This window comes from Cyrtonyx montezumae, unplaced genomic scaffold (genome assembly GCF_038088225.1).
Source record: "Cyrtonyx montezumae isolate F1298 unplaced genomic scaffold, pur_monq_1.0 scaffold_19, whole genome shotgun sequence".
Taxonomy (NCBI): domain Eukaryota; kingdom Metazoa; phylum Chordata; class Aves; order Galliformes; family Odontophoridae; genus Cyrtonyx; species Cyrtonyx montezumae.
The window spans coordinates 1,269,381-1,292,876 of NW_027071925.1; the positions used below are offsets into that span (position 1 = coordinate 1,269,381).

A 23,496-nucleotide genomic window follows, 5' to 3' on the forward strand; every position below is an offset into this window, starting at 1 on the left:
ACACTGCAGGCAATGCATGGTGCACTGAGAACATCTCACCAGCAAGGAAAGCAGCTGTGTCCTCTGCCAGGTTGCTGCCACGCCAGTTTCTGAGAGCCACGAGCAGTGGGACCAGCAAGGAGCGAATTGCTTTGGCTGCACCCTGGTCCTTGTGCTCATGGCAGGCACTGACACGCGGGCTGTGTCTGAGCACATTGATCCTCACGCAGCTCTGCGTCATTGGCACATTGTTCCTCTTCTCAAGTGAATTTTCCCTGCTAGGAAAACCATTCTTCATCCAGGCACTGGGAGCCTCGTTAACTTTTAATCAATCATTAATTAGCACAAGTGAGATAAGAACACCGGAGCAGCAGGCACTGCCAGGTGAGGATCAGCCTCCATCAGCATCCTGCTTCCCAGCTCCACTCTCACTGGTCTTGAGTGAAGGCCAGACACAGCAGTCACCCACCCTTCTCAGCTCTTGGCACTGTCCAAAGCCCTTTAGAAATGAGGAAAACTTGCAGCAGCCTTACATTCTGTTCTACCTGCAATGCTGAACCATGTGTGCTGGGAGAGGGAAGCAGGGCAGGGCCCTGTGCTTCGCTTCTGCTTCTCCTTTTTCCTCCTGAAATGATGTGAGTTGTGTTGGTGAGCCCCTGCGAGGCCGGGCAGTCCCGGAGGGTCACACAGGAGAGTGGATAGGGAGCCCAGCTGGGATGAAGGACACCTGAGCTGCAGCAGTGTATGCACATGTAATGGGGAGCACAGCACTACTGGGGCTGTGACTGCTACCAGGAACAAGTGCAAGGGGAAGGGTTTGCCCTGGCACTGCCAGCATGAGGAAGAGATCAAAGGCACTGAGCTGCACACACCTATGGGCAAGTCCCTGCACCCAGGACATGACCCACGGCACCGTATGTGACAGATGCGTGGTTTAGGAGTTTTTTGCCCTGGCCCTCACCCCTACCAGCTCAACCTCTGTCCTTGAACGCACTTCAAGAAGGGAAAGGCATACACAGGTCTCACCTTGCACACACAAGCTCTGCAAGCATCCCTCCTTAATCCAGAATGAAGCTGATGTGGGAGTTACAGCACTGAAACTTGCATTTGAGCTCAGCTATCCACTGCCCATCTCCATACCCGTCCCACAGCCACGGTGACCTGCTGAGCTTTCTCCTGCCCTCTGCAAAGCTCCAGGTGTCCTCTGCACGCAGACAGAGCTGTGCCCTCCACCTGCTGGGCAACACTGACACAACACCGCACTCATACTGGAAATAAATCTGCCTTTAATATCTTACAATTACTTTAAAAGTTCTTTGAACGTTATTTTACAGATCAGCACGAGTGTGACACAGATCTGGTGAGGCCGCACATATGTACAAGGAACTTCCTTCTTTTCATTTCCAGAAAACATCAGAGGTCAAAAGATGAGCCCGGATTACGAGTCCCTGGAGTGTGTGCTTGTTTTTCCCCCCCAGCATGGAAACTCTTCTCCTGTAGTTCTGTAGGGCCAGCTGAGACCAAAGAGATTTACACCACCAGCAGCGGCAGGGATATATTTAGCCACGGATATAGGGATCATAAATAGCACTGTTTTGACAGGATAAGGTGCTATTTTAATGAACTGAACAACAATTAAAGAAGAAGGGGAAAAAAAACAAACATCTGTCAAACTTCAGCCCCATTTGAGACAATTTGCTGGAGGAGCTGTGGGCCTGGACGGAGTGGAGCTCACTGTGGCCAAGCCCTGCAGCCTCAGCAGGATGGAGGTCCCTTCCAGATGCTTCTCAAGGAGCACAGCCTCGGGGCTGGCATACTCTTAGCCTGCAGCAGGCAGCACGCTCTTCTGCTAGCTATTGTTAGAGCAACCACCAGCTAATGAGAAACAACTCGAGGGATATGAAATCAAGCAAGGCATTTTCATCCACGTTTATCGTTTCTGGGGTCAAAATACTTCCAAAAGCTCAAACTATTGCAACTTCCTGTACCTAAGGCCTCACAGGGAGAAGGACATGGCAGGGGGGGATGGGGGCCCTCTGTGCAGGGGGGGAGGGATCTCAAAGCATATCATTGCTTGTGAGCACTAGTGTTATTGGTGCTGGGTCCTTGTCTACCAAAGCCACACCCTGAGGTGGGTCAAGGCAATCCTAGCAGTTTACCCAGTACTTCCCTCCCTCCTGTGAGTGTGAGCATGGTTCCTGCTCTATCTCAAGCAACTTTTGAGCATTCAGCCTCTGGGATGTTTCTAGCACTCAAGCACTGGCGAGCAGGAATTGAGAACACCGGCTGAACAGCAACTCCATCTCCCTCCTGAATGAACACTGAAACTGCAGAAATTGGAAGGTGATCTCCTGCAGGTCCTGGATCTACAGTCAACACGTATGTGTGACGAGCTGCCTGTGCCCTGGGATGGCCTATTGCACCGGATTCACTGGAACACAAAGAGCAGACTGTAACTCACACTGGGCTCCTTCTGGGCCCCAGCTGGGTCATTCTGCATTGTGCTGATTCTCTGCATGACACCCATCTTTCATAATTTAAAGCAAACCCTGAGAAAGCCTGTCCCTATCCCCAGCATCACTGTCTTGCTGCAGGTGAGACATCATCTGAACATTGATTCGGTGGTTTCCAGCTCCATATGCACCATCTCCACCTCCCACCACTCAGCCAAAGACTTGCACTTGGTTGCATTCTCCCCAACATCACATGGGTTTTGCAGTCACTAAGTATGGTCACAAAACCATTTGCTGGCAGGGAAACGTCGCTGCCTCTCAGCTCAGGTGTTGGCAGCCTGCTGAACCAGGTGAAGATCTCACTTTCCTCCCAGGGAATCTTGAGGTGTACCAGAGCCTGACACTGATGTTGTCATTTCCCAAAGATGGGCTAAGCTCGGATCAGGAGCAGTGCAATCACCACACTACGGATATCTTGGACAAGAGCGGCTGGTTTCCAGCTTGACAGCTTCATTTTGGTGTTGGATGCGTGTGTGGTCCGATGAGGGCACAGGGGTCTTCTACGGCAGTGCTCCACTGAAGGTGGAAATGGGTAAACACAGGAGAGAATGAAACTCGGAGGGGTCCTGGGGAGTCAAAGAGGACCTCCTCAGTGCAAGGGGATCACTGTCCCTGGGTCTGTAGCACACCGAGATCTCACACCTGCGAGGGAGCAAAAAGAAAGCAAGATGTATGTGGGGTGCGTGGCTCAGAATCATGGCCCTGGTGTGCAGCAGAAACATTGCAAACAGGAATCAGTCTTTAACAGGACCGGGGTTGGGGTGCTAGGGTGCAGGTCCTATATGCTGCCTCAGATTGGGATCTAAAACAGAAGATCCATACAGAGCAATTTCTGACACTCATTAAATGAGAATTTTTGCATCCCTTCTGTTCTGGGGAAATGGAAATAGCTCCTTGTGCATTTCCTGCACTATACTCTCACATTATTCCCTTGGGTTGCACAGCAAACAAGTTACCTACGAAGCTTCTCTTTAGAAAAAGAAATAACATCTGAAGTCCTTTTCCAGTGGGTCAGCTGGTCTGATCCATGGAAGAATACTGCCTCCAAAGAGTTTTCAAGTCCCATCCCCAAGGAGCCAGCTTCTTCCCTAGGGACACAGCTGGTGGATGAGCAGTCAAATAAATAATTCTTGCACCCCCTGCCCTCATCTCTCCGGTGAAACCCATGAGTGGGAGATAAATGGGCACATTCAAGGTGACAGAGTACCCCAGTAAGGTTTAGAAGTTGAAGGCTCTGCTCATATACACCTAGAGCTCTCCAAGAACCCATTTATGTTGTGTGACTTTCCTCTGACTTACAAGCTGTCTTGCTGGAAGAGCTGTCTTCAAGGAGCTGAACAGTTGACTAGGGATCACCCTGTAGGTTGTGGCAGTCATAAAAGGTAAAATGCTTTTGGGATATGAGCAGGACCATTCATCCCACATGAACACAGCTGTGCTACAAAGCTTGAACTACGTCACACCAGCTTGGGCATGTGGCACAGGTACACCAGTACACCATGCTGATCAGGACCTTGTCCCTCATGGTCACATGTACTCCATGGAGAAGTCCTCACACAGAGGATGCACCATCACGGGAGGCTGGTGCCACGCTGCAGATCTTACCTGGTTACACTCTGCAGGATCTTCTGCTCATCCTGATCCAGGCACACAGCAAAGGAGGACTGCGCACCGATAATCTGGACCTTGTCTACCTTGATCTGGGACACACTGAGCTGCTGATAGAAAAGGAGTTCAAGTGAGGGATCTGACAGGCTCTGTGCATTATCCCTGTGCAGGGAAAAGGAGCTGGGCACCCCAAAGCCAGGGCTGGTGGCCAACGGGAACTGGATCCCCCAAGGAGTTGCTGACAGCTCAGCAGGTCTCAAACTCCATCTCTTGCCCTTTTTCTCCCCCAGCTGACTCAGAATGACCTCCTGATACCAAATGTAAAAGCACCATGATTTGAGTTACCTGATTGAAACTTTTTTTTGATTTGGAGTTTTGCCTCTTCACTACCTCCGTCATGGTCAAGTTGAGACACTCTGTCTTTGAGGCTGTAACAAAAAGGGAACTGTTATCTCCTGGAGATCCTGATGGGAACCCAGCTGGTACCCCTGCCCAACAGCACATCCCAAAGCGAGTGTCTTTCAGCAGGACTCCACTTGCAGGGAAATACAGTATAGCTGTAGCTTTTCTACTTGCATGGTAGGAAAGCAGTGAGAGAGACGTGAGTAATACTGCAAACACAGCAGCAAGGAACGTTTAACTATCTTAGCACCTAAGCAGGAGAAGAGCGGTAGCCCCAGCGTCATGGCCCTTCCTACAGTCGCCTGGAGATGCTCTTGCTTGTCTGGAATTGCAGTGACATCTTGTGGCCAAACTGCTGAGTGTGAATACACAGAGACCTTCAGGAGATCAGGTTTCTTTGTAAGGAAGGAGATTCACAAAGGAGAAGCTTCTCCCCAAGCACTCAGTTGAGGTCATGCTCTGAAGCAGTCAGTGCACAAGCAAAGGTCCTGAACTCTACAGAAACACTCAACTCAAGATACAGAGGAGGTGAGCAACCAGCTCCCCAGGGTTGTCTGCAGGGCTTAACGGAGCACCAACAGGAGGAATGGAGATTTGGGTGGAGCTCCGTGGGGCACATAGGAGCTATCTCTTGTTTGGTAGGTCACATATTTGCCCTGAGTGCTCTGCTCATGAATATAAATCTGCCAGACAGAAAGCACACAAGGAAAAAGGAACTAAAACAAACCCTTCAGTTTACTCAGAACTGGGTGTCAGCTTGTCAAAACAGCAGATCTCAAGCAAGAATGAGGTGTTGCTTCTACATCAGCACACTAACAGACTGAAAGCCTTGCTGCCCTTTAAAGCCTCAAGTCCTTATTCATACCCCATCAGCAACCTGAGCAGAAAAGAAAGATAATCATGAAACAAACCCACATGGCAGGCGGCTATCTGTGAGGGCAGGAAGGAAATGGAGCTTCAGAAAGCTGGCTGCAGGTCACCACTGCTGCGAAGGCAGAACCAAGGACGAGCACTCCCTCCCTCAGTTTTTCTTTATTTAGCAAGTCTAACCTCTTCCTAATGGGCAACCCAACACAACAAAAGATTGAAGCTATAGGATAATGGGAAATCAAATGTCTTTCAACCCTGGCACGGTGCTAAGGAGAGCCAAAGGTTACCCTCCCTCTTGCCCTAGGGAACAACAGCATCTCCCAGATGTCTTCTGCAGTCACACATCCCCAGCTCTGCCTCGAGGAGCCACGCTATCCTCTCACTCCACCATTCCCTTGCATCGCTTCCCACTCCAAGCCCCAAAGCCTAGCTGCACCCACCTAGCTCTTCATACTTCCTGCAGGCTTTGCTGAGGTTGACAGATGTGCAGACCTTCTCAACATCGTTCCACTGACTTCTTCCACTGATGGCTGTCTGCAGGGACAAAGCAAAGCCTGTGAGATGCTGTGCTTCAGACTGTTACCCTGCCTCCCACTTCTACCCTTAGGCTGGGCTGGCCCAAACCTGGGTTTACGTAGAGCTAAATAGGCAAATTTTGAGTAGGCATTCAAATTTGTTTGACCTTGGAATTACAAAAACTGGTCAGAGGTAGCACGTCATTACAGGTAACACTAGAGAAACCACCAAAACAGGAGGACTGCTGTGTCCAGCAGGAGATCAGCCCCTGGAGGCAAAGCCCACCAGTATAAACCGGCATCCAGTGTGCATCAAGGCTATGGGAGCAGGCTGCACATTCCCTACTACCCTGGGCTTCCCAGGGGTGGAATGCCACCACCAATTAGCCAGTAAGCTGACAATTTAGTTGGTTCTTGCTCCACTGGAGTCGGATTCAGGCTCCATCAGCACACTCCCAGCACCTGTCTCTTTCAGCCCCCAGCTGAGGCAGCACTGCGGTGGATTTCTGCCACATCTGTGCTGTGCAATCCCCATGTGCTCACCTTGCTGTAGGCGATCTGTAGTGTTAGTGGGATTGCTTCTCTGTCTCCATCTATGCCCAGCCTTTTGCTGCCTGGACCTGCACAAAACAAGGAGCAAATGTCACCCAGTGGCTTTTTTCTCCGCAGTCTTCAGGGTTACGGATGCAGCAGCACACAGCACCCACAGAAAAGGAAAAAAAATCCTGGTTTGCTGAACGCAGTCGCAGAGCAGAAAGGAAAAGGTGGCTTAAAAGCTGCCAGAAAGCAATTCATCCAGGGCAGGAGTTACAAAGCAAAGCACAGCAGTGGTCCTGCAAACTGAGAGCAGTGCTGGCCAGCAGGATCAGTCAGAGAAGACTGGTGGCTTCCTGAGTTATCGGGGAGAGGTCTTGGCCAAGTCAGCACTTTGGAGGAGTGGGGCCCTGACAATCTTTGGGGGAGGGGATGCTCTGTGAGATCAGTTCAGAGGGACGAAGTGAGATGTCAGAAAAGCAGCGGGTTAAAAAGACCACGCAGCGCTTGGATGCAGTACGGCGGTTGGCCAAGAGATGTCCTTCGAGCTGCGGGCTTGAACCTGCTCACACACAGCAGAAAACAGAGCAGAGCGCGGCCGGGGCTTCACTCCTGAAGAGGAACACGAGAACCATGAGGCTTCACTTCCAAACTGATGAAACACACCTGCATCTTGTGCCTGGCTTCAGAGCCCCCTGCAGCCCCCACTGGCACACATCTCCCAGCCCAGCAGTGTGCGGACACCCACCCCAAGGCTGCAGAGATGGGAAGAGAAGGAACGGTCACAGACCTGATGCCTTGATGGCCCGCGTGGCCGCCGAGTGGCCCAGCTCAAGGGAGTGGATGAATACTTCGGTCATCTTCTCCCCCCCGATGAAAGTGAGCTGCCAGGAGAAGGAGAGGGCGATAAGATGACCTCACCGGGCCGTGGGGGTGGAGGATGTAACCTTCCCCAGTCACTCCTTTCCATGTGAAATGGGTCATTTGGGGGCAAATTCTTTCATCTTTCAAAATACACATTTCGATCGCTGCCTCGGGTGGCACCTGCCTCTAGCTACACCTCAGACTGTTTTAACAGACCATCAGCACGTGGACCGTCAAAGCCACCACCGCAGAACTGCATTCAAACCTTCTCCACTGCAGCTGCTCTCTGCGCACAGCAGGTTATGGACATGGGGTTTTGTGGAGGGGTTTGGTTTGGGAGAAAGAGCACCAGAGACTTCCAGCAATGTGACTGAGCTGCCAGCACCGACAGGAGTCCCTCTGCTCGTGTCAGTTGAGAATGGTTGGGCCAGCACCTGCACACCCTGGATCCCTGAGCCACAGCATCAGTCGAAGTACTGTGGGCACAGAGCACAGGTCCCCGAGGGAATATGGGGAGACCAAGCTCAGCCCCACCGGCACACAACAGCTGTGCCATACCCACATCCACTTCCCAGGTGGGCCCCACTCTGGTGGCACAGGAAAAAGACCCCTTTCCCCCCGGTGAGCTGGGGCAGAGCTCCTCTGCCTACCTCAGTCTGGTAGAGCTGCAGCAGGACGGGGCGCGTGGCGAAGCGGCAGTAGTAGAGGATCATGTCAGCCAGGATGGGCAGCTGCTCCCGGGAGTCCTCCTGGGACTCAGCCTCAGGCTTGGCAGACTGCAGTGAGGAGGGGTCACAACCCTGGTGGGTATGCGGAACCTATAGCCCAGCACTACCACCTCAGGGATGGAAATCCTCCTCCCAACCACCAGAACCACCCGTTTGCATCCCATGCCCACACAGCTACACCCACTGGATAGGTCCAGGCACAATGTTCAGCAGATGTACATCAGCAAAGGGGGATGCCAGGCTCTGCCATTCAACACGTGTACCTGACACAGGACGTCCATGGGCAGGTTCATCAGCCCCAGGACGTTCCGCTCGTACCATGGGTCCAACATGCCGATGTAGTGGGAGACATCATTGGTACTGCTCTCGGCCCCAGCCAAGATGGGCTCCTGAAACCAGAGATGGTGGGGTCACCACGGAGCCCCAGCTCTTCTCCCCAGGCTTGGGGCTGGTGAAAGGGACAGCAGGGCTGTGCTGCCCGGCCTGCTGTGGGATGAGCAGGGCACGTACCGCCTGCGCCGAGGTGCGGAGCTGCAGGTCGCTTGGGGATGGGGGAGGATGCGTCAGCAGGGCTGCTGGAAGCAGGCAGCTCCTCTTCACGGGGACATAGAAAAACTGCAGCTTGAAGTACCTTGTCAGTGTGGGGCAGGTGCTCTCCTTCAGCCTAGGAGAAGCAGGAAGGGGGCTGGGTGAGCAAAGCACTTTGGTACAGCCCGGCAAGGCAGGGTGTGATGTGCAGAGTCCTGTCCCCTCTCAGAGTGAGGCAGCAATGGAAGGAACTCATGGGGTGTGGGCTGGAACACCTCTGTGCCACACTGACTTACTGGCAGTGTCCCTTGGCAGTCAGTGTCCCCATCACCTCCGCTGCCAGACAAGAGCAGCTGGACGTTCCCCTGCCACACCAGCAGCACTGCACAGCCCTGCTGTTCAGCCACCCCACACCAGCACCCTGGCAACCACAGCAGCAAGCCATCAAGGCACGGGCCCCACCAGACCCCACAGCCACATCCTCAAGCTGCCCTGCTCACCTCAGGTTGCTGTAGGCTCGGGCCACTTTCCCTGAGATGCGGTCAGAGCCGAAGACCACCACACGCATGGTGGCCACCTTGGCATCCTCATCATAGCTGAGGAAGGGCCGGCGGGGCAGGCTGAGGAGCTGTGGGGTCTGTGGGGTCTGCAGCCGCTGGCCCAGCCCGTGCTGTGGCAACGAGTGAGCACGCCGGGAGCGTGCTGGCACGCGGGGCTTGGCCTGGGGATGGCACAGGCTCTCGGCACGGCGCAGCGGGAGCGAGCCCGTATCTGGGCAGTCCTTCAGCTCTCTCCTCAGGACCAGCTGGCTTTTGCTCTTGAAGAGTTTGTAGATCTTGTTGGTCAGCGTGTGCCTGTATTTGTGGTGGGTCTTCTCCACCTTCAGCTCTGACCGTCCAGAGAGTTCCAGAGAGCTCTCGTCACTGTCCTCCGCGTACCCGCTGTCCATGCAGTCCTTCAGGCTGGAGACAAAAGAGCGCAAGGACTTCTTGGAGGCCACCGTCAGCTCCGAGATGGAGTCCTTGGAGCTGGTGAAGAGGGACATGCGCGAGTGCTTGGGTCCCTCTTCTGACAGCACCGAGTACACAGAGCCTTTGGAAATGGAGGAGATGGGGGACAGCAGCGAGTCCTGCTCTGGAGAACAGCCATCTGTTTCCACGTCCTCCTCCTCCTCCTCCTCATCCTCCTCATTCTCTGAGGCAACAGGCTCAACAACGCTGCACTCCTTGCTGAGGACATCATTGAGGACATCTGAAAGGCATGGGAGGGAGATCAGTTCTGGCATAGGAAATGTGAGCACCGCATGGACATCCCAGGCTATGGCTCTATGGCAGCATGGCCAGCGTTCTCCTTAACCCTGCATGGCTTCAAGCAAAGAGTAGATACCTGTTTCTGAGCACTTTACATTTCCATAAGGCACTCTGATTTAATGACAAAACAAAACTCGTTTGAGGTTAAGTTCTGTTTGGGTTCTCTAAAAACAAACAGTGTTTGAGGTTTTGCTTCCTTCCCATGCAGAGTTCCCAGTGCACTCTGCATCCTATCCAGGTTTAACCAGAGGAAAGGAGAGGAGAGGAGGGAAGCAAGGTGTGTGGAAAATCAGACTGCAAATGGACAGTCATGGAGGTGATGAAGCCCAAGAGCAGGTTCAGCACACTGGAGCCAGTGAGCAGTGAATGCTCAACCTTCATGGGGCCAGCAGAGGTCTTCCAGGAATGGGGAAACCAAAGAGGCCAGCTGAGCAGAAGGGGAAGCTGTGCTTCCCCTGAAAAAATGCTGTGGCTGGGCTGAGAGCACAGCAAAGCCTCCTGCTCAGCCAGAAACTGAGGCTGCTCCAGAGACATGCAGTGTCCAAGGGGTACTGGGTCAGAAAACCCTTCCATGGGTTGGGGTGGTTTTGGCTCAGTGCTTGGCCAACATTCTGGGCTGCAGCTCATGCTACTCCTTGCAGAGGAGCCCTGTACAGGGGGATTGGGACCTCTCTCTGCTTACCAAAGTTATCCTGGTCCCAGCTGTAAGTGTAGCAGCGTGAAGTAGGGATGGGGATGGGCTGGAGCCTGCGGGACTGTGCATGTCCTGTAGAGAGAGGAGAGGAGTCAGCTTGTGGGGACCCTCCCTGTGCTGCAAGCCCCTCCACAAAGCATCTGCAAATCCACCCCATGGTGGAGATACAGGCAGCTCACATCAGTGTCGTCCTTAACGCCTGAAGTCACATGAGGCTCTCAGAGCCACCGGGTCAGGCTGGCAGACATCATTGCTATAACTGGTATTCTGATTGAATGTTCTCATCTCACCCACAAGTTTGGCATAAAACAGAGCTTCACGCTTCCGGGCATAGCTCTCAACACAAGGGATCCCATGCCTGGGATCAAGCTGGCACTGAATCCAGGAAGCAAGAAGAGTGCAAGGGCTTCTCACCCGCGATGGCAGGAAGTGCCGCTGCCCCAGCAATGTCCTGCAGAACGCTCTGCAGCCGCTCCCGGGCCAGCACGGGGTCACTGCTGGCAGCTGCGATCTCCTGAGCTTCAGCAGCACTGGAGTAGATCTCAGAGAGCTCGTCCAATGTCTTGGCCTGGGGAGGGCAGAGCCGAGGGAGAGCATGGGTCTACAGGGATGGTCACGGAGTCCAAATCATGACACCTCTGCTACCCCTCCAAATCGTATCCAAAAATTGTAAGAGTAGAGTAGAATAAGAGTAGAGCTGAAGGAGTAGGAATAGTTCCGGTTGGAAGAGTATTATCATCTTCAACTATCAGACCACCATGGGGCTGACTGAAAGCTAAAGCTTATCTTTAAGAGCACTTCTTAAACACATACAAGCATGGGGCATCAGTCACCTCCCGCCAAGCCTGTTCCAGTATCTAACTCTCTCAATAAAGCAGTTTTTCCCAGTATCTAACCTGAGCCCTGATGGCACTGAGCCATTCCTGCAAGTCTTGTCACTAGAACCCAGGAAAAAAAGGATGAACACCTCCGAACACAGCCACCAGGGTTACACCACAAGATTTTGCCCCCCGTAAACACCAGAGCAAAGAGTTCCCAGGGTCAAATGAATTTTTGCGCTGCATTTCAAATCAGGGCTCTCCTCCTCTCTCCAGTTAGGGAGAGGAGCAACACTGGAGCCCAGACCTGAGAAGAGAAGGGGAAGGCCGTGCCCACCTTCAGGAGGCGGTGCAGGCTGTCCAGGTCGCAGTGGGTGCCGAAGGTGACCTGGTAGAGGTGCTCCAGCAGCAGGATGAGTGCAGCATGCCGCGGGGGCTCGGTGCCGCTCAGCTTCTCTGCGATGGAAAGGAACTCACTCTGCACCTCGGAGTGGTTCAGCAGCAGCACGGTCCTGGGGACACGGAATGGTGGGTAGAGCTGGCAGGCAGGCTGGCACGCTGGTGGCACGCAACCTCGGGCAAAGTCACGCTAGATGGCAGTGTCCCCTCCCATGAGCTGTGGCCGTGGCTGCACAGTGCTGCCAGAGCCATGCTGCTGGGTGGGAGGGTGGGTGGGAATCCTACCCCTCTGTGCTTCCCTGCCATATCACCAGCCCCGGGAGGGCTCCAGCCTAGCAGCCGGTTGTCCAAACTGGACATCCAGCATTTATAATGAAGGTCGGGGGAACAGAAGGTCCGAAAACATCTTCCTTTGCAAGGTGAATGTTACAGCACTCCTGAGCTTTAAGTTGCTGCAAAGCATTACGTTATCTGAAGGACTTCAGCAGTGAGATGGTGCAGGTACCAGCCACAGTGTCCTTGCTGAGGGCATCTGGAGGAAAATACACAAGACTGGCAGACTTCAGGGGAAGCCCTTGAACCCACAGCTTACCTCCTCCTGCTCTGCCACCAGCGAGGCTGTCTGCTTTCCAGGAGCTGATGCTGGAGAGAAGAGCTGCATCCTTCAGCAGTGAAGGCTTTTTGCTCTAGACCACAGCATCAACACCAGCAAGCTTTAAATTCCCAAATCCTGCAGATCACGTAGGCATGTGCTTACATTTATGGACGTGACCAGTGCACATAACTGAACAAAACCAGCTCTGAATTAAGGATGAGCCTTGGTGCAAGTGATTCTAGAAAGCCCAGTCAAAGGGCACAAGCTTTCAAAAAGTCTGAGGTTCAGCTTGTGTACAGCCTTGTGCCAAGTTTGCAGGGTTTCATGCAAATGCAGCCACCTCGCTGCAAGCCACAGGAGCTTGCACTTGCACTCGTACAGAGCAGGGCAGCTGCACCAGGAAAGCAACACAGCAGTACCAGTGCAGCTGGGTGGGACCCTGGTGCAGATCCTGAGCTGTGTAGCATGCATAGGGAAGCCAATGCAACAGGACAGGCCTGCCACCCCGAGCAGAGGTGGCTGTGCAAGGTGCCCAGGCCAGGGCTGTCCCTGCAGCCAGGATGGGTATGTACCACCTGGGCTCATTTCCCTATTTACAAATGAGGTGCCAGGGCAGGAAGAAACGTTCAGCACTCAAGTAAGGTGCAAAGTTTGACTCAACCAGTAGCCCTGCACTGCTGCACTGCCGTGAGCTTGCTTCCTGCTATGGGCTGGTGGCTCAAGGCTTTGCCTTTTCTCCGTTTTGGGGGCATCCTGTTTGGGGATAACCAGTGCTGGATGCTCACTGGCACTCATCTGTGGTTGTGCCACAACCACTCTCCTCCTCCCTTTCCACAGCTCAGCTCTCCAGCTCTTCTCCCCAGTGACCACCACTACTTCTGGGATGCTGATTGCTGCAACTCTGCTGCTGCAAAAAGTAGCACGGGGTAGTGAAAGTTCTGGAGCAAGGCCAGCAGTGCCTGCACTTACACAGTGGAGCTCTGGTAGTTCTTCACAGGCAGCCCCTGCTCCGTCCTCACCAACCTCTGGAAGGAAATCCCTGGGGGAGAGAGCAGAGGACATAAGTGCTGGAAGCACTGCAGGCTGCCCTGTCCCAGATGCTGTCTCCTAAAACGTCCTGACCCAGCTGAGTTGTAGCAGGAACAACAGCAGCAGAATTCTTTACAGACACAAAGCAAAACTAGAGAGCAAGGGGAATGAGCCCAGGAGCAGGGAGAAGTGGGAGAGGAACCAGCACCGTGGGAAGGGGAAGCAGCTCCATGTCCAGCCCCTTAAGCTCCACTACTGCATATGTAGATTACACCAGTGATAATTCAGCAGCCTCTGCTCCATGCTTTATCCTCCTGGTCCTGGAAGTCCAGCAGGTCACAGCCACTGTGCCTCCTGCAGGGACTGAGCCCACAATGGCCCTAGAAGGACTAAGTCCAGCACGGGCAGCCCATGTCCCCAAGCTGCCTTCCCCAGGACTGTCCCCATGGTGCCACCAGGATGACATCTGCTGAATCTGGAGTCGCAGTCCTTGTGATTGAAAGACAACAGCAAAGCCCATCCCACCCACAGAAGAAGTGGCATACTGGGAAAGGTCTTATGGTATCCACAAAATCCAGCACCCTTAGCACCATGGACAGCCATGTCCCATCCCCACAGCTGCACTGACAGAGGAGCAGCACCCACTGCCCCCTCAGCTTACAGACACATTCACCACTCCTGCAGAGACATCAGCCCCAGCTTGCAGATAAAAGCTATCATATTCTTGGCAAATATTGACAGCAGCTTGTTCTCAGTTAATATTTACCCCACCTCAATCAAAACTGTTGCTTCAGCCTCGTGTCAGCTCACGGAGGCGGTGAGGTCCTGACCAGTGTTCCAGCAGAGGACACATTTTCACTGCTCTTAGCTGCTCTGGGGCAGAGGTCACGGTGAGGGGCAGCGTTAGGCACCCAGCCCCACACACCAACACCTCCCACCAGCTGCTTTGTGCAGCAATGGGGGAATCCCATCTGTTTGTAGGAGGGGAAAAGCCCTTGGATCAAAGTCCCCATCTCTGCAGCCCTGGGCACTGGTGACTGCATGACAAGAGCAGGAAACAGCAACATCCCCATGCTGGGGCTTCCCCAGCAGTTTTACAGCAGGGCCCCAAGCAGTGTCACAGCAGTAAGTGACCAGGGAGGGGCTGGGAAGCCCGCAGCTGCAGCACAAGACAAGCATCCCCGTGAGCACATCAGCCCTGCTGCTCTGAGCTGAAGCCCAGGCGCTGTGTGATGAACCAGGCACACCTCCAGTGGTGGGCTTTAACGGTGGGCATTCATCCCTATCATCCCTTGGCTCATTAAAAGATTAATAATGTGCCCCTCGGGACTTTGCATGGATGGAGAGCTTGTGTTCCACATTCCATCTCCCAACCAGCTGCCCGCATCAAGGATGGTATCACCAGGCCCAGCTGTAGCCCCCATCCCCTTCCAAGCCTTCCCCAGCCCTGCTCTGAGCAGATTATGGCCCTGTGCAAGATTAAACGAGGGCTGAAATCTGCTCTGTGCAATGACAGCTCTCCATGGGGAGATTAGGAGAAAGGGCTTCTGAGAAATAATTGGAAGAGCTGCTCCATTGGGAACAACAGGATATCTGCAAAGAGTCCCTAATTAATTGGGGCACTGCTGCTGCTAGACATGCCCAAAACCAGATCACAAGGCAGCATCTCCACTGCAAGGACACAGCCCTATGTTCCTCAGCCCTATGGAAACTCCACCCCACAGCAGGCTCAGAGCCCCCTGCCACCTTGATGCAGATAACTGTATCCACCTTGATACAGTTAGCACCCCCATTATGCCATGGAGCATCTCAAGCAAAGGCAGTGGCTTGGCAGAAGCCCCTGGCATGCACTTTGCCCTGCAAAAGACCCGGCAGACTGAAAAGCAGCCAGGACATAGGTACAGTCCACACCAACACTCACCGACCCTGGGATGCTCCCACTATTCCACCCACAAAACAGCCCCCCAGAAACACATCCCCCAAATCCTGCCATGCTCCTCCAGAGAAACCTGCTCGCACTCTGTGTGCGTCAGTGGCTTTTGCTCACCCAGGAAAGCAGGAGCAGTGTCACATGGGAGCCCGTGGCAGGGCAGGAGCACTCACCCGGAGCCTTGAGCTCGTCACTGATGAAGGTGAGCAGCTCGCGGAAGACGTCGCAGTAGGGCACGGGCCAGGTGAGGAAGCTGTGGTAGATGCTGGCAGCTTTCAGGAGCAGCTCAGAGTCTGGAGGGATGTGGGGAGCCTGTGGGGATGGGGAGAGCCGATGAGGGAGCGATGACATGGTACAGGAGCCCTGCATAAAGGCCAGGGGGCTATGGGCTGGGAGGAGGAGGAGCGGATGGGGTCAGGGCTCACCCCGTGACACCCCATTCTCTTCCAAGGAAGAGCTGAAGCACCTCGCTGGGCACAGCTGCACAGCAGCTTCCTCCCCTGTGCCTCCCCAGGCTCACATGCCACAGCCTATATATAAATTCCCTTTTAACAGCCACAGATCCATGCAGATGGATCACATTGAAGTCTGTGCTTTTGCAAGACCTGGCAGCAATGATTTCCTCGGGATAATGATGCATTGTGCTAATAATAATGATAATAAAAAAATGCTTCCTGTGAATGCTCCACTCCTTTTCATTAGCACTGTCTGCGCATTTTGCCCAGCTCTAAAGTGCAATGAAAAGAATTTGCCTTCTCTGCAGAGAGATGCTGTCTCCCTTTCTGATCAACCCATCTTTAAATACAAAGATTAAAAAACACTCAAGCACTTTTTCTTCAGCTCTTGCCACTGCTGCAGAGGTTGCCTGCTCCTGATCCCTGCAGATTCATGTGGGATCTTTGCAGAGAGGGACTGATCAAAGCAGAGTGGGACCCTTCTGATGGCAGCTACTGGGGGCTGGGGAATGCTGTGTGCTGCAGACTTACGTAGAGGACTGAGTAGTAGAAAAGCAGGGCCAGGGGCATCACCAGGTCATAGTCACACCTCTCCTGCACCTGTAGGAAACAGCACAAGGGAGAAGGATGAGTAGGGCTGCTCGCCGTGAGCATTACCACAGGGGTGCTGGTTGACCCCCCCCATGAGTGCATCTGAGCCCTCCCAATCCACACTGCCATGCTACCATCTCCAACAGGTGGGGACAACTCATCTCCATGGGAAAAGGAGCCCTAAGGCACCCACAGAAGCAGCAGGCAGAGCAGCACACGCTGCCTTTACCCTCGAGAAACTGCTCTGAGCTGAGCTCCTGGCCCTCTGATGCTCTCAGTCCTTGCAGAGCTGCATGTAGCTCTATGGAAGTGGCCCAAAGCAGGCAGCCCAGCCCCACACAGGGATTGCAAGCTGCAAAGCACAGTGCAAAGCATGCATTTTCTGTCCCAACCTCTGCCAGCATACAGCCAGCAGGATTATTTCAACAAGGGATGTAGTGAGGGCTCAAGAACAGGCTTGCAGACACTGGCAGCCTTTATTTACATGCATGGCACAAAGTGCAAGAAACCTTTAGGTAAAGCCTAACACAATGCAATGTCATTGTAACAGGATCAATCCCAGCCATTGTAAACAATTTGTTGATTAAATAGAGTAGCAGCAATCATGTTAATGTATTAGCAAGGCAGCCCTTCTTCCCTCAGAAGTGAAAGACAGCATTTACCCCATCACATGAACCCCAGGCTTACTCCCACATTGAAGCATTCCCCCCAAACCTCCCACCTGCAGCCCCAGGAAGCCCCAGACTCTCCCACACAGGACAGGGCAGGGCAGCCAATACAATCAGCCCTAATGGTGTTTCCCCTCCTTGTTTCTCTTGACCACACCATGCTGGGCAGCTCAGACCTGCCCCAGCTCCATCCCTTGCTCAGCAAGAAGCCGGGCAGGGCTTCAGCAAAGTCTCCATGACCATCACTTTGGAGCTGCAGGACCAAATCACCCAGCAGGACCTGAAAAGCTCTTCTCCAAAGCCAGCAGCCCCCACTCACCTCCCTGGCCTTGCTGAGGATTTTCTCCACCAGGATGAGGTAGTTGCCAGCATCCCTGCTCACCAGCTCCTGCAGGCTCCAGCAGTTCAGGCACAGCCCTGCTGCAAGAGAGACAGCACAGTGACCAAATCCTGCTCGCAGGATGGACGAGCAGCAGGAAGGGGCTGGGGAGGTGTTTGATGCCTGGGTCATATTGCTATGGGGAAAAAATAATCACACCTTAATTCTGGACAGATCTAAGCTCTCTGAATGGTGCTTGTCACAGCAGCATCACTTTTTACCAAGCATCTCAGGGCTCTAGCAGCCCAGTGCACCAAACTCAGATCCCATCCCCTCCGCAGCCAAGGGGTGATGCTCACCCCCTGAACAGCTTCCCCAGGCCCTGCAGATGCAGTCAGAACTCAGAGCAGCATTGCTGCAGTCGGTGAGCACCTCAGCATCACTGCTAAGCCTGCCCAGCATTTATTCCACCTGCTCAGAGCCTCCAAAGTGTCATAAAATATACAAGAACCCATCCACATGAGCCAGATATGAAAAGAGAACTGCAGAAGGAGTTGCAGTTCCACGTGTCCCTCATGGACAGGCACTGGGACACCTGTCATTTTCCTGGCTTCATGCCTTGTTTCTGTCTGAATGAACAGGGCAGGAGCTGTTCCCCATGGCAAAGTTCCCCTGCTGCCATGCAGCATTTTATTTTCCACGAATCAGTGTTCTCCAGTGCAACCTTTTATTGTGGCACCTAATCAATGAGGGGATAACCGTAGTGAAGAATAATTCAGCTCTGAGTTTCCCTTTGATACTCTTTAATAAAGTCAGTTTAATGGCACAAAGCCATGGCTCTGCTCCGGAGGACCCAACAGAGCAAACAACACTTGAGAAACACCCAGCATCTGAGAGATGCAGGAGCAGTCAGAGCTGCTGGGAGCTCTGAGCAAGAAGCAAAACCCTGAAACACAGCTCCAGTATGGAGGTTTGGGGGTTACTTCAAGCTATTTTGCGCCCTAAGAGCCCAGCCCAGCAGCACCAGCCAAGGAGCAGCACGAACACAGCTGTGAGCCCTTCCCTTCCTCTCACTGCTGGCACAGAGGAGGAAGCAGCAGTGGCTCAAGCAGAGAGGTACTGGGATGCTTCCCTGGAGATGTGCTGGGCTGAATGCAGAGAGCGAGCTGGGGGGAGGGGAAGATGGCAGGGACAAGAGCAGGGCTGAGGGCTCTGACCCAGTTCTGCGTGCTCTACAGGAAATCTGGGCTGAGGCACAAGGATGCAGCAAGGCTGAGTTAACATCTCTCCGGGCAGAGGAATTTCTGTTAGACTCACAGCCACGGCAAGGCGTTGGGATTACCCACAGCAAAGCAACCAGCGCTGGGGGGTGGGGGGCAGCAGAGTTTGGGCTCTTGGATTTGGCAACACAGCGATCATTAACCAAAAACACACCTCAACAGCTGCGTCCTTGCTAAAAATAATCTCCAGCACAAAGAGCGGCTCGGAAATCCTGGACACAATAAACAAAGACTGTGCAGCAGAGCACCATCAGGCATCGGTCAGGATGCTGGGTGGGAATTCCCTTTTGTCTGTGCATGGCCCTGGACACAAGCATCTCCTTTCCATGCACTAAGAGCAGAGCTCATCCCTGTGTCCAGGAAAAAAAGGGCTCTCTGAGCATTGAAGGTGGTGCTCCTCACATGCACAGGTCAGAAGCAAGAGGCCCGGGTGACACAAATAGCACATGGGCCACCTGCTCTGCAAGTGCCATCTCCATCCCTCAGCAGGTGCCCTGAGGGCAGCCAGGACACAGCTGGGTGCTGCAGTGGCACCAGGGCACGTTTAGGGCCTGCAGAGCAGCACCAGGTTTCTGAGCAGGATGGGGACAGGCTGCAGCCAGGTGGGAAACCACATCCAGAAGTTTGTTGGCAGCTGCTTGTCCATCTCAGCACAGTCCAGCAAATGGACAAGGGGAGGATGCACACTAAGGGCACGCTGAAAGCTCCAACTAGACTGTCCTGCATGTGCTTTGATTCACCAACAGCACATTTCTTGCTATGACATGCAAAGGAGGTCGAGGGTCTGCAGGAAGGGTGCAGCATGGGGCACACTTGCATGATCCTGGAGCTGTGCTCCTCATTGTCTCCTTTCTAGTGGAGCCATGCAAGCACTGATGGGGGGAGATAGGAATATCCACCCATAGGAAATGCTGTGAGCAGAGACCCAGGAGGCATTGATCACTGCTGAGTTGTGGCCCTGCGGGTGGCCTCGGAAGAACGAGGCTCTGTGAGCTTCACCACGAGATGACTCCTCCTGCTGCAGATCCTTCCTGACCTCAGCAGCTGTGGCTGCTGCTTCCCCTGAGCTGCTCATAGAGGAGGAAAGCATCAAATGGGAACAAGCAAATAAATACATAAATAAAGAGGAAAAGAAGAACTTTCGCCCACGGCACTCAGGGTGAGCATCGTGGTACTGCCAGAAGTGATGCAGCTGGAGGGGGAGAAAAGTAGAAATTTCCACTTCTCTCCCCCAGAACTCCCCTTGCCCTTTCCATCAGAATAAGGTGAATTTCTGCAATGGGGCTGCCCAGGGGTAGAGCAGAATTGCAGCACCTGGAGGATGCAGGTGGACCTGAGGTCCCTGCAGTCACAGTGGGAAGGGGTGGTCCTGATGGCACAAAATGTGCTTTCTCTTTGGGAGTCTGCTTTTAACAGCATAACTATAGAGAAGGAGAAGCTTTAGCAGACGGTCTCAGAACAGGATCTTACAGGTCACAGTGCTCTGACAGCACACCTCAGACAGTCCCTTTCTCAGGTATATTCTTGATTTGATTTCACTGACCCTGGAGGTGTTCAAGGAACACATTTAGACATTGTGTTGAGGGACACGGCTTGGAGGGCACTACTGTTGGCAGGACTGGACAATCTTGTAGGTCTTTTCCTATCCTGGGGATTCTAATAATTCTGATGAAAGCTCCCCTGGGCAGCACCAGAGTCCAACCTGCAGTCCCATTTCCAGGCTCAGCCATGTGAGTGGGGCTCTGCAGCACCTCCCATGCTGGGTCCAGCTGGGAGGTTACTAAACTGGAGCACCTCGACACCACACTTCTGGTCGTTCCCCATGCTGGTGATTTAGATGACTGCATTCAAGCAGTGCTTTAAGCCTCTCCTCATGAGAGCTGAGCACACCAATCTGAGCCCAGCTGTTGTATCATCACTGGACATTCCTCTGGCTCTCCCAGCGGCCTCCCTCCCTCCTCACCAGCATCCTTCATCCTTCCTGGCACTAAACAACCCCACAACAGAGACACAGCATCCACCTCTCCCTGGGACCTTTAGGGCACCGGGCTGCCCTGCAGCCTCCGCAGCATCTCCCCAGCCACCGAGGCCCTCAGTGACCCCTCCTGCAGCCCTTCTCATGCCTCTGCTTCCCCCAGCATCCAAACCTGGTGCACTCCTCCACCAAACATTCACTTCCACTTCCCACCAGTGAGCAATGCAGCATTTTGCTTCCCTGTGGCACACTATCATCCCCAGCAATGAGGAGGAAGGCAATCATGCTGCTCCCAAACACATCTCCACAAGGGAAAGCACATGATTTCTAGCACTTTTCCACTTGATTTCTCCCATAAATGCTGCAGTTCAGGAAGGGCGCTCAGTTTCAGTCCCTGAGCCCACCACGAGCTCTGGGACGTAAATCTGTGATCCCAAAGCACTCTCACTTCTGCCCTTTGCTGATTGCACAAACCTCAGCAACTCAGTCGCTCACGTGGGTGAGGATGTCACATCGGAAGCGATTATTCATCAGCTCCAGAGCAACCTCCTGCAAAGCTACTGTGCAAAAATCGATCCCCAAATAATTTAGAACCAAACAAAACCCCAACAGTGCTCCAGCAATGTGCACGGCCACGTGGAACACATTGTGTTGGCATATTGCACTGGGAAAAGGGAGGGGAGAGCAAGTAAACTGAGAAATAAAAGTGATATAAGAAGTTGAAAAAGAGAAAGGAGAAGGATGCTGCCCAGCTAAGAATGAGACAGAGATTCAAGGAAAATAGGAGGAACAGAGCCCTGCCATAAATAGCAGCGTGGCTGACACAGGGCAGCCAGAATAAAACTGCCTCTTGTCGCACAACGAAGGCAGGAGGACCTGAAAAAATTCCCTCTTCATTTCTGAAAATAAATAGGATATGTTGTATTGTGCTCTAAGCCACCTCACTGCAATAACAAAACACTGCTGATTCCGACCACAAGTGGGTAGGACGTGAAGCAGTTCTCCCAAAGCAAAGGAGTTAAAACACATTTGATGTGAAAAAATGGCTGAGATCCTGAGATCTAGGAATGCCAGCTCACCCTGCCAAGCTCCGATAAACCCACATGGAGTGAGAGTAGGCAGAGAGATGGAGGAAATTCATTTGAAATGAGGGATCATTGGGCAGAGCCCTTCCGCTCCACCCACAGCCCTGGTCAGCCTTATCATTGCTAATGAGCTGGAAGCATTACAAAGTGGTTTTTAAAAGGCTACATCACACAGACACCAGCGCTGAGGGACTGGGATTAGTGAGTGACACAGAAACTGATGAACTGTAGTGATGGGAAGAGGTGAGCTCTGAGCACAAAGAGCAGCTGGGGCAGATGCATTCCTCCAGGCACGGCCACGCTTCCAGGAACCAGGAATGTAGGTCACACTTCAGGGACTGGTGCCCAGAATGTGTGGAGCCCAAAGGTCCCTGAGTGCTGGTGATCACTGTGTGAAGCAGGCCCTGCAGTGATGCTACAGCCCCGGAGCCAGCATCACTCCTGTGGGTCCGGCCCACAGCACTGGACAGGAGACAGTCTGCAGCTCCTTCTTGAGTCGTGAGTCAGTGGAAAAGCAGAGGGGGTCTGCAGAAGAATTGTGCAGACAAAAAGAAACCTGGACATGACAGCTCCCACATTCATTTCTTCCATCCCCAGGTGGTTGCAGCAGTGTAACTGCAGCCCAGAAGTGTCAGTGTGAGGAAGACAACTGGAAATGTAATATAGAAGAATAACTTCTGCTCATTGCTGCTCTTCCCTCACCTTTGCCACCCTGAATGCTGTCCCAGTGCTCTGAACGTGGCTCCCATCTTTATGGCCAGCAGTGTCTGCACCAGATTCAAGCAGCCGGTAGCAATACCTCGGCAGTGCTTCTGACAATGCAGCAGGGATATGCCCAGAGCTTCTGAGGTCTTAATGCACCAAAGCACAGTGCTCCTGGCTGATTATATGAAGAAGTCTTCCCTTGGAGTGAGCAAAAAACCCTCCTCTTGCCAGCTCTTGCATGGGCACCTGGCAAAACACATGGCTCCTCTGCTCTGCGTCTCTGTACGACCTAACCTGACTTGTTCAGCAACTCAGTACACCTTCCTACTGCTATAAGGAACTCAGGAAGATGGACTGGGTTGGAACCCACCTCTAACTTTGAATGCTGGAAAGGAGAAAAGGCCACACAGCCCCCCAGGAGCACCATTAGGTCTATCCTGTCCAGGTTGGTCAGCAACAAGGAGGTAAAGCATGCAGACACAAGAGGGTCTGCCCCTGTCAAGGCTGACAAAGCCCACGATCAACAGGTCACCTACCAGCCCATCTGCTGGAGACAGCATCTCTGCTAAGCCCGTGCAGACATCTCTCCAGTGCGTGGTAGATCCTGTCCTCTGTGCACGTGGTGTGCTGCATTTTAATTCATCTCCTAAGGAAAGAGGAGGAAGAAGGTTAGCCCTCAGCTGAGAGCAAAGACAGCACGGTGACACTTCTGTAGCACAGACAAGATGCTCCTGATAAAAAGTCCCCATTACTGCCTCCTGTCGCCTTTTCTAATCCCAAACCTTCTGTTGTGCTCTTCTCTCCCAGTCCTTCCCAATCACAGGAGGTGCTCACATCCTGACCAACCACGAAGGGCTGCAGGAACAGCCACCCTGACCCACTGCTGGCATATCTGCTACCTCATTGCTTCCATCTGTGGGTTAGATTGAGTCTCGCTTACATGTTTGTGGGTTAGCCTCCATCAGAGATAACACTGCAGGAGCTTACAATTGCAGCACCTTGCAGGGGAAAAGCAATGGCAGACTTCAAGATTCCACTGCTTGCATTATGCATGGATCATCCTTGGTGCCTACAGCATGGTCCCCTTGCTGCCGTGCAGCCA

At 53.2% G+C, this 23,496-nt stretch overlaps 1 protein-coding gene across 5 annotated transcripts in view; it reads right to left on the reverse strand.

The window, feature by feature from the left end:
- Positions 1-2,752: 2,752 nt before the first annotated feature.
- Positions 2,753-23,496, reverse strand: part of PIK3R5 (phosphoinositide-3-kinase regulatory subunit 5) — a 44,224-nt gene continuing 23,480 nt past the window's right edge. For 2 of the 5 annotated variants that reach the window (XM_065735114.1, XM_065735115.1), the window contains exons 2-19: positions 22,931-23,040; positions 17,350-17,450; positions 16,303-16,371; positions 15,490-15,628; positions 13,327-13,396; positions 11,701-11,875; positions 10,960-11,113; positions 10,534-10,617; positions 9,042-9,792; positions 8,524-8,677; positions 8,277-8,402; positions 7,936-8,061; positions 7,212-7,305; positions 6,431-6,507; positions 5,813-5,906; positions 4,446-4,528; positions 4,098-4,210; positions 2,753-3,134 (exon numbers count right to left, since the gene is read on the reverse strand). In XM_065735114.1, the coding sequence (XP_065591186.1) occupies positions 2,993-3,134; positions 4,098-4,210; positions 4,446-4,528; positions 5,813-5,906; positions 6,431-6,507; positions 7,212-7,305; positions 7,936-8,061; positions 8,277-8,402; positions 8,524-8,677; positions 9,042-9,792; positions 10,534-10,617; positions 10,960-11,113; positions 11,701-11,875; positions 13,327-13,396; positions 15,490-15,628; positions 16,303-16,371; positions 17,350-17,450; positions 22,931-23,027 (2,649 nt within the window). In that variant the 5' untranslated portion in view covers positions 23,028-23,040 and the 3' untranslated portion in view covers positions 2,753-2,992. Of the gene's footprint in view, positions 3,135-4,097; positions 4,211-4,445; positions 4,529-5,812; positions 5,907-6,430; positions 6,508-6,646; positions 7,034-7,211; positions 7,306-7,935; positions 8,062-8,276; positions 8,403-8,523; positions 8,678-9,041; positions 9,793-10,533; positions 10,618-10,959; positions 11,114-11,700; positions 11,876-13,326; positions 13,397-15,489; positions 15,629-16,302; positions 16,372-17,349; positions 17,451-22,930; positions 23,041-23,496 lie in introns of those variants that run through there. The other 3 variants (XM_065735117.1, XM_065735116.1, XM_065735118.1) reach the window with 3 other exon arrangements.